The sequence below is a fragment of the Cygnus atratus genome, chromosome 13 (assembly GCF_013377495.2).
Source record: "Cygnus atratus isolate AKBS03 ecotype Queensland, Australia chromosome 13, CAtr_DNAZoo_HiC_assembly, whole genome shotgun sequence".
Taxonomy (NCBI): domain Eukaryota; kingdom Metazoa; phylum Chordata; class Aves; order Anseriformes; family Anatidae; genus Cygnus; species Cygnus atratus.
The window spans coordinates 13,225,924-13,244,038 of NC_066374.1; the positions used below are offsets into that span (position 1 = coordinate 13,225,924).

At 47.8% G+C, this 18,115-nt stretch overlaps 1 protein-coding gene across 5 annotated transcripts in view; it reads right to left on the reverse strand.

Annotated features, from left to right (window-relative positions):
* The window catches only part of GPC3 (glypican 3), a 148,403-nt gene that overhangs the window by 47,016 nt on the left and 83,272 nt on the right, over positions 1-18,115 (reverse strand). For all 5 annotated transcript variants that reach the window (XM_035541352.2, XM_050713437.1, XM_035541350.2 and 2 more), the window contains 3 exons: positions 13,855-13,988; positions 11,293-11,418; positions 204-324 (listed from right to left, as the gene is read on the reverse strand). In XM_035541352.2, coding sequence (XP_035397245.1) covers positions 204-324; positions 11,293-11,418; positions 13,855-13,988 — 381 coding nt within the window. The remainder of the gene's footprint in view (positions 1-203; positions 325-11,292; positions 11,419-13,854; positions 13,989-18,115) is intronic.

An 18,115-nucleotide genomic window follows, 5' to 3' on the forward strand; every position in this document is an offset into this window, starting at 1 on the left:
TTTGCCCACAGGCTTGAACCAGGACCTGCCATGCATGCCTGGTACCAAGCCGGGCCGAAGCAGCACCTGCTCTCCACCCAGCTGCTGAAAACAGAGCCGCCCGGGGTTGTCTGGCTGAGCCCGAAGAAAGAGTGGGGGAGGCCAGACTGATTTGGAAACCACCCACTCTGGAGTCATCCCCTGCTGGCACGCCTGCAACAAACCTGGTTGATGTGCTTCAGCTTGTCAATAATCTGGCTGATCACTGGCTCAGGACTTTTCATCTTCACCTCGTGGTTGCCAGGGTGAGCTTTTGCTCCGTTCCTTGTGATTTGGGGGCTGTATCTGTGGAATGAGAGAATGTGGAAAGTATCTGTGAGAACAGAGGAGACCACAATGTGACGGGCTAACACAAGAGATCTTTAAAGTTCAGTACAAGCAAAAGTATTCCCAAGATAAGTACCAGTCCCTTCCAAAATGGAGAGAATAAAACAGTTAATAACGACACAGAAAAGGCAGAAGATTCTCATATATATTTCTGCTCTGCCTTTGCAAAGCAGCAAGATGATGTACTTGATCACTTGAGGACAATGAAGTCCTTTCCAGTCCATTAGTAACCAAGGAAGACGTTAAACAATATACAACAGGGATAAATATTTTCACATAACTTGCACCCAAGAGTCCTAAAAAAGCTGGCTGAGAAATTCTGGCTTGCTCATGTTTGTTTAAAATAAATCTTGGCAGACCACAGAGACTCCAGTACAAGAGTGGTAGTGTGCCCACAGCCAAAAAAAAAATGAGTGGGATGACCCAGTTAACTGCAAGCTGATTAGTATAACATCAACCCCTTGCAAAATAATGACTATCACTGATGTGTGATTTCAATAATAAAGAATTAAAGCATCAGAATATAATTAACGCTGTCAACATTGCTAATGGAAAATAGGTGTTGTCAAACAAACCTGATTTCAGTCTTTGATGAGATCCAGCCTTGGGGATCAAAGTAATAGCTTCAACAGAACATACCTTGACTTTGGTGCGGTGCTGGACTCTGCACCACACGATATCCTGATTTACACAGGTACCACCATGTCGGTAAAGCACACATAAAGCAAATTAACAGCTGGCTGAGACCACCAGAGACATAGGCACCCTCCTCAAGCTTGCAGGGATGCTGTGCAGAGGAGGGTGGCCAAGCCAGCTCTCAGTTTTTTTCATCAGCAACTAGGAAAGCAGTGTAAATACACTGCTGCCAAATCTATGGAATGGCAAAGTTTATCAGAGTGATGACAGTGAGGAGAAGGGGGAAAGACAGGGATCACAGCATACTTTGCTTTGGAGGAAAGCACTCCTGCGCCTGGTACCTGGGTAACAGCTTGTGTCACTCAGGACGTGAGACAAGCATGTCTGCACCAACCTCAAACTGGGCTTCAGGACCACAGTAAGTGGCTGTTACCACTTACTGCTCACAGCCAGGGCAGCAGCACACTGGTGCCTTCCTGAGCTGCGGGCTGTTTGTGTTCACTGCAGCCCCAATTACTGGCCCCGGTACTGTAAAAACACAAAACAAGCCCTCATCTCCAAGAGCTGACAGCCCAAGCACATGCTGCCAAAACCCGACACAGCCTACGAAAGCAAGATTTCTGAGATAACACCGAGCATCAGTCTGCTTTACTGTATGTTTGTTTTTCCGGTGCCGTGGGTAAACTTGATGAGTATTCCTTTCTGTGCCTCATCTCCTGCATGTCGCATCCGTACTCAGCTCCCAGCACCAGCCCCGGTGACTGCCCCCATCTGCCAGCTCCCCTTCCCCTCCCCACTACACGGTCCTTTGAGATGACAGGCAGCCCATCTCCCACAGGCTTTGTGGAGGAAGCAGGACATCAGCAGGGATTAAATTGAGGGGAGGGAGACAGAAGGGATGGTGGGGCCAGCTCAGGGAGAATGCTCTGCTGGGGGAGAAAGCAATAGGCACAAGGTTATTCATCCACAACAGCTGTTGGGGTACGCAGGTTTTGGGGGGTTCGCTGCACTTGAACTCTTAATTAACAACGAGAGAGTCAGACATCCAGGGATATAAAGCCTACTCCAGATTTACACCAGTGGAGCAGGAACCTGCTCCCAGCCTGAAATATTCACATCATTCCAAAATACAGCACTGAGGTTGATTTCCAGTCTGAGGCTTTTTCAGAGCACGAGTTACCCATACACGAGCGCTCAGCATCTCCAGCTGCGCCCGCACTGCACCGCGCTCTCCTCATACACCAGGACACTGTTCTAGCAAGTACGACATATAGCTACACCCAGGACATAGGAGCTCCCGGTTCAGGAAAGCGCTTACACGTGCTATCAGAGGTTTGTCCTAGGCTGAAAGCTAAGTGATTTGTAGAACGGGGGCCAAAGCAAGGCAGGCTTGGACACCGGATTGAAGCAAGTCATGGCCAGACAAAGCCTGGCTTCCTGCAGCTCAGCCAGCGGTGGGACCGTGGGCTCAGAGCACCATCTCGTGGGAAGACAGCGCTGCCGCAAGCACACATCGGCCCTGCTCTGCAAATACTTGTGCACTTTAATCTTTTGCAGGGGAATAAGGCACTGGAAGCAACGAACCATCAAACCTGCTACTTATTTGTCACAGAGCCACCTAATGCTACCGTGCCAGGCTGACAAATACATCTGGCGACTGACCACAAACATCTATAAAAGCGTGTGGCTTCTTAGATGCCACAGAAATTTCCATTTTTGGTGTTGCTGTGAATTTAATTCAAAAACACTGACAGAACTTTAAAGCACATTGCTGAAAAGTCTCCTGTGGTTTAACCATTTTAACTAGTAGGATATATCTCCCACAGGTTTTAGTAAGAGCAGAACCATGCCCTGTTTGGTGCGTGCCTAAATTATTACAGTCTCTCTCCTAAGCCGTTTTACAAAGAAACTTAATAGCCTGGTTTTGAGTGGGCGAAACCCCTTCTGAAATCCAGGCAACAACTGCTAGAAAGGATTTCTGTAGCCTACACAATATCACATAGGAGGGAGGAACACAGCTACGGCAGGTCAAGGTAACATGTCCAAAGATAGGACTTGTTCTGGAGAAGGCGGAGACCCCTATGCATCCTCAGAGTCATAAGGACATCAGATCTCACTCCCCAAGGAACAAGTCTGGGGGAGAAGGAAGCAAACCTCAAAGTGCTGGCAGAAGGAACTCTACCTAAAACAGTCCTACCGGGAAAGCAGAGTGACTTTGCCTGCTGTTTCTCACCTGGCAAGGTACAAGGGGGCATAATAGGCCCCAAATGAACCCGTTACCTCATTGCACATAATTTGAAGCAGCACAGCAGCGGGCTCTTTAAACTGCACATATTAGGACTGAATCACAAAGCAGCAGATGCACAGGGACATGCTACATTGAAGAGCCAGAGACAAGCTCCTGCATGGCTTGGGTGCTTTAGGACACACTGCATTCACGCTGCCAAGCCGAGACCTTGAGTGAGAGGTGGATATCAGCTCCCCCTTGTCAGAAAGCGGCATGGGCTGGCACACATTCAGGCACGTGGGATGCAGCCAAACCAAGGGTTAAAGACTTTGAAATGTAGCTTCAGCGAGGGATGAACATTCCTGAGATGCCAGAAAAACTTGAAAAGGCAGCTGGCACCCCTCTCTGCAGCCTGGGCCAAGCAGCCAGGCCTCTAAGGACTAACATGGCATAGAGATGCCTTTGGAGACCCCACAGAGCTGGACAATGAGGGGGTCCCAGCACAGCCCACACAGAGGAAAAAGCACAGCTCTCCTGCGTCCCACCAAGTCACTAAAAGGCAGGTGGGCTCACAGGGTTTGCAAAGCAACAGCATCACCTTCCTCCCATGCTCCCCAGCCACGGCTCAGGGAAGAAGAGATCCGAGCCACTTTCGGCATATGCCAATAAGACAGCCCCTTCTGCAGGGTGCTAGTGCCACTCCACCAAACCCACCATACACCTCTACCAGTGACACCGGCACTGTACAGCAAATGCACAGTGGTTGAAGTCCACCCCATGGTCATGGGGGTCCCTGAACTGAAGGGATATCAGTGTTGCAATATGAGCATGGTCTGGCTTCCACTTCGTAAGCAAAGCCCAAAATACTTTCCCTTTTTGATGTGCCTCAATGTCAGTCAGCAGCATTTCCTTGCCTGGGCTCTCTGGGCATGGGTTCTTGCTGGGGTCATGGTATTCTACAAAGACAAATGTCATGTAGCCCTCACTAAAAACAACTTAAAAGACAACCACCTGATGAAAACACTGATGATCTGAGGTTTTCTGTGGAGGTAGCACAGCTATAGACCCTTCACACTCTTCATCCACCAACTGTAAATGCCAAAGTATGAAGTCACATTAAGGGATTTTCTTCTCCCTTTCTCCCCACCATCCACAAACATCTCCAGTGACTGTTTGGCCATTCCAGTCCAAATGCAAATCTTTCCAGGCTTTTGATTCAGAGCAATGAAGACAAGATGACAAATGCTATTTAAAAATATGGCTATAAATGTAAAATGTGTGTTCATCCTACTTGGCCATACTAGGCTTAGAGATGAGTTACTGCAACGCCTGACACATGATTTAGAGAAAGTAATCCTTTAAGTCAAACAAAGAATTACACCTTTTAGAAAAAGGAAAGTAAGTTTTTCATTCAAGTAACAAATAATTTATGCTTGCCTTCCAGTTGTAAAGTATTTATTCAAATACAGCTGCACAATTTAAAGAGCATGGTATCCTTTGCAGACTCTTTCTGTACTATCTCTGCTCACTGAAACATACTTGTTTTGAGGGAACGGATGGGGGACAAACACAGCACAGACTGCTACAAGACAGGGCTACCATATAAGAAAAGAAGTTTCATGTCACAGGACTTCATGGCTGAGCTTGAGAGCAGTTTTTCCAACACCTGCAGTCCCCGAAAGCTGCTCTGTGTTTCATGACACAACTTACTACTCAGCCTTGAGAGGGTGGCTCAGAGATTCACGACTATTAACACAACAGTGTGAGTGCACCCTTTTAGATGTTTAAAAATGGAGTCCTGATCATACAGCCACTGGTCTGCTCAGTCCTGGAGAGGTGTACATCTGTCAAAGATTAATTTTTATTTTTTTTAAACCATTAAAGCCTTTGAAGTGTAAAACATTAAGTAAGGCTTTTATTTGAATAAAACACCTTCCCACACATACTCCCATTGCTTTTGGCCGCAAAGACTTCTACACACAACTCCCCAGCTCCCCTTTCACAGTCAGATAGCATTAAAAATGGCAACACCCTTCCTTTCAGAGGAAAAAGGAGAGACTTTCAACTTGAATGGACTGGAGCTTGTTTGGACTCAAATTGGCCAAATTCTGCCTCTTTTGAGACCAGGAGACTGTAAAAAAGGGCAAGCAAGGATTAAGCAAAAAAGGTAGATGTTCTCTCACCACCAGAGAAATAATCCAGGCATCCCAGCAGCCTCACCAGCCTCTCCAAACCTGCACCAACTCACAGCTGCTTTTATTTTCACTGCCCTTCTGGCTACAGATCAACTTCAGCATTGCAGAATAAGTTCACACAGGCTGGCAACACTGGGTCCTTATCACATAAGAGGCAAGAAGAGCCAAAATGCTGGAAGAGCTGCTTCCAACCCACACATTGCACCCTACAACCGGGGAGCAAGTCCTGGAGGAGTCCACAAGCCTCCAAGAAGAGGTGATAACTTTTTTCCCCTGATGGCTTCCTCTCTGAAGAGAGAATGTGTCCACTCCAGCTGTCCCTTTTCACTCAGGGTACATGGTCCCAACGTCCCTTGACCAAATGCAGGCACTGGCTGTACGGTGGTGCAGGCAGCAGGAGAAAGGTGAGGTGCATGGTTCTCAGGTGCCTTCCCAGCTTGCAATGTGCTACAGCAAGCACTTGCAGTCATTGCAGAGTTCACAGTGCCCCAGCCAATTTACACCACCAGCGGCTCTGAGAAAGTTTCTTCAAAAGCAACCAGGAGAATACAATGCTCTCAGCAGGGAGCATTTGGACCTAAGTAAAAAAGACATTTTCTGCTGCATTCCCAAATATCAACTTCCTCGCAGCCTGGTCTCCCTACCGTGAGAGCCCTCCAAGAGCCTGCTGTATTAGTTCCTTGCCAAAGAGAAATGCTGCCTCTTCCAAACCATCCTATATCATGCACTGCAGCCAGTAAGTGTGCAACAGATGTTAGTTTTTATTAAATGTGAAGTCTCCAGTAAGAAAAGCAAATACTGTAATATTCATAGCAAAACAATGGGAGTTTAAAGTGTAAAAGGACAGCCTGAAGACTCCCTCCGTTCTTACATCAGTTCAGTAAAGTTCAAGACAAATAGATTTTGGAAGAATTGGTTAAACCTGAGACCAAGCAGCAGGCTTAATATAGGAAGATTCATGATCCTCATTTCTGCTATACTCTGGAAACAATTATGGCCACTCAATAACCAACTGAATTTGCCTACTATCCTTTCATTATAGCTTACATTTGCTACAAAGCTGTGTTTTATGTGCTTGAAAAGTTATACAGCCTCCCTCTTTGGGGACTCCATTGTATCAGATATTTTGCAGCACTGCCAGAAATAACCAAGCCCTTCATGAGCTAAAGGGTTATTGCTGGCATGGAATTTCCTTTGTTCCAATTACAGAATCTCATTTTTCTCCCTTGCTTCCAACTGTGCTTTCATTGTTTATGATTTGTATGATTAAAACAAACCACAGTATGTTGGCAAAAACAGGGAAATCTGAGACTTCTAGCTTGAAGAAAAGAATCTGGCAAGGTGCTAAAAATATATTAATTTGGAATTGGTATAAAGAGAACAAGAGTTCTGTGGATAATTTAGATTAATGTACAAGTTTGTCTTGAACAATTTGGAAATGGCAATATCTAACAGTAATACTTAATGTACTTACAAGTTTTGCAGCAGGCAGATGTTGCTGTCATTCTATTCATAACAGCTTGAAAGGAATATACTGCTGTAAGCAGATTATTAAACTGAGAATCTAGATTTTAATAGACTTTTAGTATTTAAAGCTGCAAAAGCCTGATGCTATATATAAGGTTCAAATCACCTCTGAGCTTTAGATGCCTAACTCCCACAGAAACTGAGATGAGTTCAATATCTCAACACCCACTTGACTTAAGTTGAAGTCTTTACACAAGCTAATTATTCAGACAGGACTTCTGTGACAGGAATCATCCTCTGTTTTTAGTCTGCATTGTATGGAGAAAGGGATAAGAAGCTGGACAACATATTCCCTCATTTGCCTGTTTCCCATCCATACAGCTAGCTGTCTGACACACATGCTGACACAAAGCCTCCTGGCAATTGAGCACACCAGATTTGTTATTTTTGAGCACTGCATACAAACCAGCAGCCCCACACTATTAGGACGCAGATGCAGTCCGGCACAGTCCCAACTCTCATTCCCACCCACCCGCACCGGCCCCCAACTCACTTTGCAGCTGGCAAGCCTCACATGGGCAGGCAGAGCCAGGATCTAGCAGAAGTTTTGCTTTGGAGTATCAGTTTGTCTCCAGTTCAGCAAAAATTCAGCTCACCAGCATGAGGACAGGCAGAAGGACAGGGCAAGGAGACAAACGGAGGCAAGGAAGGGAATGACAACAACCCTGGCTTAGGCAAGCTTAAGCTATTGCACACCCACCCTGTCTGTACATCCAGCCCTCTGCTATCTCAGAGAAGTGCCTGTCAGTTAATTGAACCCCGAAAAACTGCAGAGAGGTGCACAGGGATGCAGAGGGTCAGAGGAAGATCCAGCAGGTCCAGTCACCAGCTACCACAAACATCAAAGCACTACAACCCCTCACAAGTTCTTGACATGGGGTGGAGTGTGTCACGTGCAGCTTTTGCTGTGAACATTTGTGGCTTCTCATAAAAGCATAGAACATTTTTGCACACTTGGAAAAGTTTGAAAAGCAGCAATTTGGTGCCTTTTCTTTTCCCTTCCTACTTTGGTTTATGTTCTTCAACCACACAGCAACAGCACAGCAAAAGACACAGGTGCTGCTTAGTACGTGACCATAGACATCTGTTGTCCTTGTACAGTCACCAGCATTTGCAAGATATTTCTGACAGGTCAAAGCACCGTGTCTTAAACACACACAAAAGAATGTTAGCAAGAATGTTAGCACAGATCAAACCTCAGGAAGGAGGACAAATTCTTGCTATTAAATGGTACAACAAGGAGAACTACATGAGCTGGACAAAGGACCACACTGTAAAACAAAGTGTGGAATGAATCATTTTTAAAAAATGCTAAAATATACAAAGCAGGGTGAGTGATGCTGAGCCATCAGCAGAGCACATTGCACATCATCCCTGCTGCAAGACACATTGTGGAAAGCCCTCTGCCAAGCAGGTCCTCAGAGCTCTCTACTTCATGGGGGTTACTAGGGACTGCAGGTGGGATGCACCAGAGCCAAGGATGAAACAAGAACATAGCCCAGATACAGTCAGACCTTTCTTGCAGTTTGGTGTATGACAAGAAAAGCACTGCTGGCTGCAGTGCCTCAAAGTCCCAAATGCAAGTGCTGTGGTCAATCAGGGCAGAGAGAGTTAAGGGCAAGGAGGAAACTGAGAATGGTTCAAGGCTCAAAATGGGAAATGAGATGCAGTTAAAAAGCCTTGAGCACATCCGGTCCAGGACACGGTCACTCTCTGCCGGTAACAAAGCACTGGGATAAACAGGACAGAGTAAACACTGATTCAGAAAAAACCACAGGAGTAGCAGCTCAGGTTAAGCGCAAGGAATGAGCATCTCTCCTGTCAGCATCCTCCAAAGCCAGTATCCAATAAAGCAACATGGAAACATGACGACATAGAGTATATTTTATATGTACAAATCCTAGAAAAATCAGCCCCTTGTTCGGCAGCAGTAACACATAGGGGACAAACTACAATGTCAGCTTCCTGAAATTAATACAAGGGATTCAAAAACACCAAGTTTCTTGTGAAAAGCAGCAAGCTGGAATTTGAATGACTGACAATTGCATATTAGTCCAGCAGGAGGACTACTGTATCTCTGCCAGAAGCTCAAGCATATAACAGGCATTCTCAGAGCAGTTTAAGAAACATCTATGTAATGAACAGTTGCTTGGCTCCCTCTTGGGGAAAAGGCTGAAAAAACTGGTGGTTTGGGGTACTCAAACACTGTTACCTTGAATGCACCTTTTTTTCAGGAATCCTCTCAGACTTTCTGAAAAAGATACATGCTGGGAAGTTCGAACACCTGAAGCTCTCAGTTTTGACCATTTTGGCTCCATATGAAGCAGCACAATTGGCTTTAGATATGATTTAATTACATTTCTTTCAACTTGAAACACATTTTGCAAATGAAGCCTTAGTTCAGCTTTATTTAGCTGAGTTTTATCCTGTAGTTTCATCAGCAGAGACACTGCCACATATGACAGGCTTTAGTAGCTTATGGAGAAGAGAGGGTCACCCTGGGAAGCATTACAGGTGCACATGCTAAAAATACATGGCAAGAAAGACTTAAAAATAAGTGGCAGGGAAGTCTAGGAATTTAAGGGGCAACAGCTATTTCCATTTTGTGCGTCTATTTGCCCTCCCTACCAAACATCCTGCCTTTGCAGGGGTGCTCAGATTTCTTCCTCCACGCAAGCAGCACTTTTGTGCCCAGCCAGCAAGTTTTCCTATCCAGGGCAGCTGTGCTCCCTCCATGGCACCGGAAGGGGATGGGGGTTTTCACAGTCATCTCACAGAAAAAACATTTTCTGACTGCAAAGGAGCTGTTACTATTATTTCATAGGAGCTGGGAGAGGTGGCTACATCTGCATGATAAATGGGAGTGGGGGGAAGGAGGAGAGGGGTGGAAAGGCAGTGTCTTCAAGAAGAGCAGACGATGTCATCCTCGACGTAATAGCCAGGTAGCTGAGGGCTGAAAACATGGTAACCCCTTTGTGTATGTATACTTTATCTTCTCCTTGCCTTGCCCCATCTGCATGCTGTGGCACCTATGTGATCTGCCATATCATGCCACAAATGCCACAGCTTGGTGGCAGAAGATCTAGGGTGACATCTCTGCCTTTGACAGTCTACTGGTATTCTCAGCAAAAAGCTAAGACAGGCTATCATCTAAAACCCTTTTTTAATCTGCAAATAACTTTGAGCTTACATTTGTGGGAAGATGTGAACTCACCATTTTTCCACTGCTGCTGCTTCACCCAGCAGTGATTTCAGCAATGCCTGGAGGAGGGCCCTGGCAAACTTCTGTAAGCAGAGATCTCACCGTAGGTCCACCCCCCCACAAAACCGCAGTGTTTGTGGTACTGTTTTGAGATTTTTTTTTTTAAATTAACAACCAGTGAGGCAATATTGAAATTTTTTCCCCTCCAGTTGCACTTCTCTTAGGAAAAGGAGCTCAAGATTTCCCAGAAATAGGTACAGATAGAGGACACATTTTTCCTTAGGCAAAGTAGAAAGTAGATACATTTTATTAAAGTGTGTGATGTTAGATGCTTGAGTAATTTTTTAAAAATACATATTGACGCTATTTTGGTCCCTTCAGTATTTCAGGTCAGTATCGCAAGTGCAGGCTAATTATCACCGGAGGTTACTGATCAAGAAGTCATAATTAATATTTCAACATTTCACAACTTCCTGAATTTATTTCTATTTCTTCTCTTATGCAAACTACTTAATAGCAAAGGATGCTTTGCAGAGTAGGGTTATTAGAGGAGATTTATGTATAATTATAAAAAACACTTCCAAGTTCTATTTCCACATTCTTTAACATTCCTAAGAGGCATTTTTTGCAAGGGAATGCTCTATTTCTATTAACACTTCCTTTCCCTTTATGCTATTAATCCTGTTCTTGCCTGCCTTCATTCACCTTACTATTACTATCAGGACACTCTCAAAACCCTCTGCACATGCCCCTCTGCACACCTACTACTGCTCCAGAGGAGCCACCCTAGTGCCCAGGTGCACCCTCCCAGGGAGCAGCGCTGTGCTGAGCTGCTGCTTCTCCCCTTTCTCCAGCTCACTGCTACCAACCCACCACAAAAATTAAAAAAAAATAAAAAATGCTTGTAGCTACAGGGTTTTCACAGCAGAGCACAGAAAGCTCAGTGGAGGGCGGCACACGACCACTTCTCCCCTTCACGTGAGCTTTGCTCATCGACCTGAGCTGCAGCACAAGTGGACACCAGTTCTGTAAAAGGTTTAAGGGAATCAGCAATGTCCTGGCCAGAGACCACTCCCGCACCTGGTTAACTAAAGATGAGCAGTGCTGGGGAAAGGGAGGGGAAGGGAGACATGATTCACCTCTCCACGACTTCTTGTCCGTTCCAGCAAAGAGTGTCGTTCTGAACAGTGGAGCTGTGGGTGCAGATGTATTCTGGCAAGCTGCTGTAAAAATTGCTGTGAGACTTCAGCTTCATAATGAGTTCCCTGGAAGAAAGGGGAAAAAAATGATTCTCAGTCAAAGGAAGAAAAGAAGATCATGGTGGCAGATCAGAGCAGACACTCTCAGCACAGACCTGTACAGACGGGTAATGACGGGTTTCATGCTGCATTCTCAAAGATGCATGATTTATAGACGTATGCCAAGCTGGCTACGGGATCACAGTCGGCATTCAAAGGGGCAGGTTACACTCAGGGACACAGTTCTGCCCCAGGAAGGCAGGACTGGGGGAGCAGGAGCCTGCAGAACCACAGATCCGGCTGCACCCATGACACGGGCTGACACAGAGCTCTGAGAGCAGCCAGAAACAGGGCAGGGGCTGCAGGCATGGGATGCGCTGGTCCTCCCAGCCCAGGTCTGCCCCTTGCAAAGGGAAGGGGCACTTGGCAGCTTTCACCAGGAAACACCAGCAGTAAATGTTGCAAAGAGCACAAAAACATGAATAGAAGAGACTGGAGGAAGTAAGACTTGGCCTCACCATCTCCTGGCTACAGCTCAGTACATTTTCCCCCTTGGCAATGGGTTATTTCTCAGCATCCTTCCTCCCCAGGAGTGATGAGGAGGGATCGGCACCTTGGCTGGGAGCACTCCTGGGGGTGTCCCCTCTGTGGTGGGACCCCCATGCTCCATGGTGCCGGCCAGCAGTGACAGGCAGCCAGGCAGAGCAAACTTGGAAGAAATGGAGAGCTGCTCTCGAGGGGTGGCTGCAGGCTGGGGTGCAGGAGGGACCAGGCTCCCTCCATCCCTCTCCCATTTCCCCGAGCAGGGATTTCCTGGGGTTCCCGGACGCTTGGGGTCTCTTCTCCAGACCAAGCTCCAGGCTGCCAGCTGGGGGCAGACGAAACAAGGAAAAGCAGCCCCAGAGCCAGGGAAGGCAGCCTGCTCGCTAGCTCTCGGTTTTTGCTATCCAGGCTGCGTTCCTGCCCGGATCAGACCGACACGGCCATGCAGGCAGAGCTCGCAGCACACAGAGGCAACCCAAGTCCTCCCCCGGCCCACCACAGCACGGCCTGCCAGCGCGCTGCAAGCGCCAACCCCTCTGTCCCTAGCCGTGCCGATAGCCAAGGGTTTGGTTGGAGGGTCCAAAGCCTCTCCAAAGGGTTGCTAGTTCAGCCTACAACCCCCCTGCACACATCTAAGGGGTGCTTTGGACGAGCACCTCCTACAGCCACATATTGCACTGTGCTTACCGTGTGGAGAGAGGTCCAACCTCTTGCCAAGCAAAGCGAAGCAAGCCCTGGGTCTTCAGTTCTGCCAAGCCCTAAGCAGGACAGGTCCTACACAGCACATCGCCCCCAGCTCCTCATCTCCTCCCCGGCACAGCCCTGCTCCCCATCCCACAGACCCCAGCAGCATCAGGGAGAACGGACAGAAGGAAACCTTCCTGCTGACCACAGCTCCCAGCAGGGCTCTCTCAACGAGGGCAGAGAGGAAAAAGGAGAAACTCCTCCATATCTGCAGGTATGAGCTCATGTAATTTGTTGCAGCAGATTTCATTAGTCTGCACGATCCTCAGACGACATCCCCGGCAGCGCCTGGGCTGCATAACCCTCCGACATGTCAAGACAAGGGAGGAATGCAAGCCCTAGTGCTATCTCATGGGAACCGTATCAGGAATGTGGCCCTGTTGCTCTGTAAAGGAAAATCTATCCAAGTTAGTCCATCCCCAGTTCCAAAAAGGGCTGAGTCTGCCCTTTTCTCTTCTGCAGAGATTTTTTTCATATTCAAGATAGCAGTAAAAGCACAGCACGCTTCCTGGTGCACTTGTCAGATCCACAGGGGATGCACGGGGGGGCTGCTTCCCCTACCACACCAGCATGAGCCCACTGAATTACAGCTTCTTTTTACAGAGTGCAGCCCTGCAGGAAGGAAGCACAGGCTGCAACGCCAGGAGTGGCGGCACCTGCTTCGCTTTGAAAATATTCAGCAAAAGGCTGTTAACATTCCTGAAGTACTGTAAAAGACTGCACAGAAATAAAGTGAAACAGGCCCCACAGCCTTCATGCTGTTTCATGCAATGACTTAATCTAGAGCTACCATTTATACTTATAACTGTACCTGTGAGCATATTTGGCACTATAGCAATGCCCAAGAAACCCAGACATGGCATTTTGTGTATGAACCTCAGTGCCGTGCCTGGCGCATTGCACAGAAGCAAAACAAAGATGAAAAGCAGGGGGCAGTTTTATAAGTTAAGAAAAATAACATCAGAGTAGGTATATTAGGTGAGAAAACACAGGTGTAGACACCTTGCTGTGCTTCACAGTCAGTCCCAGAACGACTCTGATGTTCAGAGTCAAAACCAGCTGCAATCAGTAAGGGAAAAAAGGGGCTCTTCCATCTCCCTCCATGGGGCCACCTCATAGGGAAACTGCCCCTGCACCCCATCACGCTGACACCGTGTTCAGCTCAAGCACTCTCACCTCCTCCTGCTCGACAGAGTTTCCTCTGGCTCTATGTGAGTCACCTTCAGGACTTTCTTGTCAATAAAGAGGTCTTCAGGGTAATTAGCTGATCGATACTGCCTCTGCTGAGCGTGGCCACACAACCGGCTAATCTGAAAAACACAAACACAGCAGCATGAGGAAATTTCATGGCCAGAAAAACTGCAGGAAGACAGCTAAGATGCACACTGCCACCTGCACAACAGCTCTTTAAATACAGGAGTTAGGAACCTATATGCTGCTGCCCACCTCCACCAACCCCAAAGTGCCCAAATTGCTCTCATAGCAGATTTAGGACCTTAAGTTACTTTTCACTTCAGTCACCATGTGTAAGCTAGTTTCTGGGACAAACTTTACAGTGAGATAGTTAGCAGAGAACACACCAATGCACTTGTTCTCCCTGCAAGTATGAACCCACTTGTTTCTGATTGAAGCCTGTTAAAGTCATCACACATCTCACCTTGGAAGGTGAAGTGGCCTGTCCCAAGAGAGATGGGGGTGTCTGGGGACAGTCCTGCACCACACCCTCACCAGGGATGCACACACCAAGGCACAGGCTGAGCACCCCCATCCTGCCGAGCCCTGGTTTGCAGATCAGGATGATGGTCAGTCTGCTCCCTCCCATTTATACACCAGTGTCTGAAAGCAAACTGTTGCCCTAAGGATGCAAACCAGCTCTTGTATGAACACCCCTTCTGCGGAAGGGAAGGCAGGAAAAGTCAGGGAACATTTTTGGGCATCAAGGGGCTCCTCATAGCCGCAGGCATGCCTGACAGAGCTCCCACGTGTCAGGTTAAACTCATGTTGGCGGAAGGGGGGCTTAAGGTATTCCCTGCTACTTGCTTCCCAAAAGCTGTAGCACCTTGGGATGCTATGCTCCACCTCTCCAGCCAGACTTTTAGGAAACATCTTCCCTCCAAATACCAATTCTGAGACCTCCATCCTACAGCTCAAGGCAGCTCAGCATCTGCAGAGCCTGCACTGCAGGTACCAAGGGATAAGCATCATACATATTGCTAATTTAAAAAAAAAAAATGGGAAAGAAAGAAAAAAACATGGCCTAAAATACAGCAAGCATTATTGCTACAGCCCAGTCATGCCATGGGAGGTCTTGATTAACAGGCCTCTGTTAATGACACAAATTAGCTCATTAGCATACAGATGATTCGGTGAGTGGCTGCAGTGGTGAGAATCCAAAATGCCTCATTAAAGCTCTCCCACACGGCCACTGCCCCATGACTCAGTGCCGGCTGTACAGCACTGCTGCAGTCCCTGCTGTGGGTGGATTTGTGCCCATCTCCTCTAGGAGAGCAACGAGGGACAACCGTCCCGCCACATCACCACCAGGCCTGCTTGGTGCTGGAAAACTCGCCTTTGGAACCACCCCAGGCTACTTCTGCAGGAATCTGTCACACCTTGCTGTGAAGAGGACTCGGGGATGACAAAGGCACTACAGCCAACACCAACACCATTTTCCTTGAGCTTCATCCCACCACCCACATCCAGGCTTGTGGCCGACCACATACCTACAAAACATCCGTTCCTAGCAGCACCTCATTTATCTTCGCCCTGCACCACACCGAGGCAGCCAGCTAAACTACCAGTTAGCAACACACCAGAGGCAAAAAGCACGCCCACCGCCCAAAGCTACAAGCATCTGATGTGTAAGGAGAACAGATTAATTCCCTTCTATTACATCCTGCATTTGGGTGGGCAAATAAATTAGTAATGTCACCTGTTTCATTATCAAGAGCAGCACAGTTTGTTTGCTCAGGCTGCTGTACAATACAGAGTAAGAGAGGAAGCACGCAGGAGCACAGGGAGCCAGGCACTGCAGTTTCTGGTTTGCAGCATGCTGGGAAGAGGCACTGCCACCAGTCCCCTCTGCACCTATAGTTTCCTCCCCAAGCAGCTCCTCCTGCAGCTGCAGGCACAGTTTCTGCAGCATCTTCCCTTTTGTTCCACTGCCCACCCTTGGCTGTGTTTCCTCTTTGCTTTGCCAAACCCAAGTCCTGCAGAAGAATACATCAATCCTGTCGCCCTCCCCAAATCATAGGGCGGGCTTAAAAACCACGGGTAGGAAAGGAGTCAGAAAAACAGACACCACATTTTGGGCTGTTTTCTTTGCCTTTTGGGTTTTTGGCGGGAGGGGAGCTCACTCTGCAGAGCGGCACAAGGCAAGGATGCACTGCAGGGGAAAGGGCTGGCCAGACGGGATGGAGCTGCTGGGCCTCCACACAGCTGAGGGACCGCGTCCAGAGACTGCACGAGTTAAACCCAGCTGTACGCTGCAAGGAAAAAGGAGCCTGGAGAAACAAGAGGCAAGACATCCTTGGAAGCGTTTGTATGCCTGAAAACGCACCCATTTTTCCAGACTTATTAGTGGTACCAATAGAAGAGTCCAGCCTCCCTCCAAACCTTGGCTGATGCGTAAAAGGCTCTGTCCTTTGCCATGCCACGTCCTGCACTCTGTGCTGGCTGGCATCACCAGCCCTGCAAGGGGCAGACTGGCAGGACAGCAGGAAGACGCACAGGGCCCTGCACATCTCATGCCCAAAAGGTGCCCTCTGAGCCTCATGGAGTCTGCAGAGAGGGGATCTGCCACGGGGAAATGACGGCTATGCAAACATTGTGGGACACAGGGCACAAAAGTAACGACAAAAGCTCCATCGCTGCACCCACGCTCTGCACAGGAATGCAAAGCAGAGGAGAGAAGCAGGAAAAGGTCGGTTATTTTAAGCAGCCATTGGCGATGATTCCCTTTGATTTTTCCCCAGCTCTGAAAAGCCCCCCCCTTTCCTTTTGAAAGCCCGCCTTTCAGCTGGTGAAGCCTATTGAACTCCCGAGAAGAGCAAGTCCAGGATCAAGGCTTTTTTTTGAGGATGCTGAAGCGGGCTGAATGGGAGAGGAGGGCCCGAGTGACAGCAGGAACAATGGCACCATCTGAGACAGCACTCAAAAAGCAAAGCACCCGGGTGGACCAGGGCTGTGTGACCTCGCTGCAGTGCAGGCCGAGCACCAGAGCCGTACCCGAGCAGAGCCAAACCGAACCTGCAGCTCCCTCAGCCACTGGCTCTGGGCTCCACACAGCAATGGGGCTTTGCAGGAGCCTATAAGGGATGGAGCAGCAAACCATGCAAGCCCTCCCACAACCGTGGCCCCAAAATGGGGCTGCGTATGAAATCTTCATGGCTAGAAGCTGGAAAGTTTGAGCAGGATATGCAAGTTTTTACTTAATTATTTATTCAAGGACCAATTAACCTCCTCAGGAAAAAAGATAAACCTGCAGCCCATCTTGTGAAGTCACGGCCAAATGACTGTCATTTTTAGTCAAAAATCCGTCTGGGATTTGAGCATTAAAGAAAGTGAGAGAACGTAGAAGTAACAGATTGCCTGCTCATTTGCAGGGGCAGAATCGCGTGCGCTTACGTGGCGGGAAAGACTTTCACAAACCATCTGCCAAAGTCTTCTGGGCCACAAGTGGTCCTGTGAAACATCTCAGAAATCATGTTTCCTTCCTTCCCCTTTTCCAAGTCCCAGCTGCAAGCTAAGAAACACACAGACTCAGTTCCCCAAGCTCTTTCTTTCACCCTGCGAGAGCAAGAGTCGGAGGAAGGTGGCACATCAAATCACGTGTGCCAGGATAATGTTGAGCAACAGCAGGAATAGGTGGCTGCCTCCTGCTGCGAAATTATGAATGTGGAATTCAAAGCAAATTGACAGAATGAAGCTGTCAGCTCTTGTCCTTGGGCTCTGCAGCTTTGAGTGCTATCAGAGGCATCATAAACATACACGAGTCCTTATCTAAAGTATATTCAGTGCAAGAACTGTGCAGTGTAGTCTCATTTCTCATCACATACACACACTGTCCCAGAACAGGCTGCTGCCTGAAACATCAAGCCACAAAAACAATAAAATGGCATTTTGTTTAGTTTTGTTTTGGTTTGTTGTTGTGTTTGTTGGGGGGGGGAATGGGTTGTTGTTTTTTTACTTAGTTTTAGGAGAATCTCCCAGTCCACCAAAAACTGCTGCCAGGACACACAATGCAAGCAAAACCCTCCCAACTCCCCAGACTTTTAAAGTCCTGGTGGCTTTGGGGGTTTGTAACAGCCAAAGCTGTTTCCCTGCCCTGGCTCATTAATAAACATACTAATTCCTTCATTTCATTAGCCTCCTCCAAGTGAGCATGACAGAGGTGCAGGGGGAACATTTGACCTCCCACTAACCACCCCAATTTCTT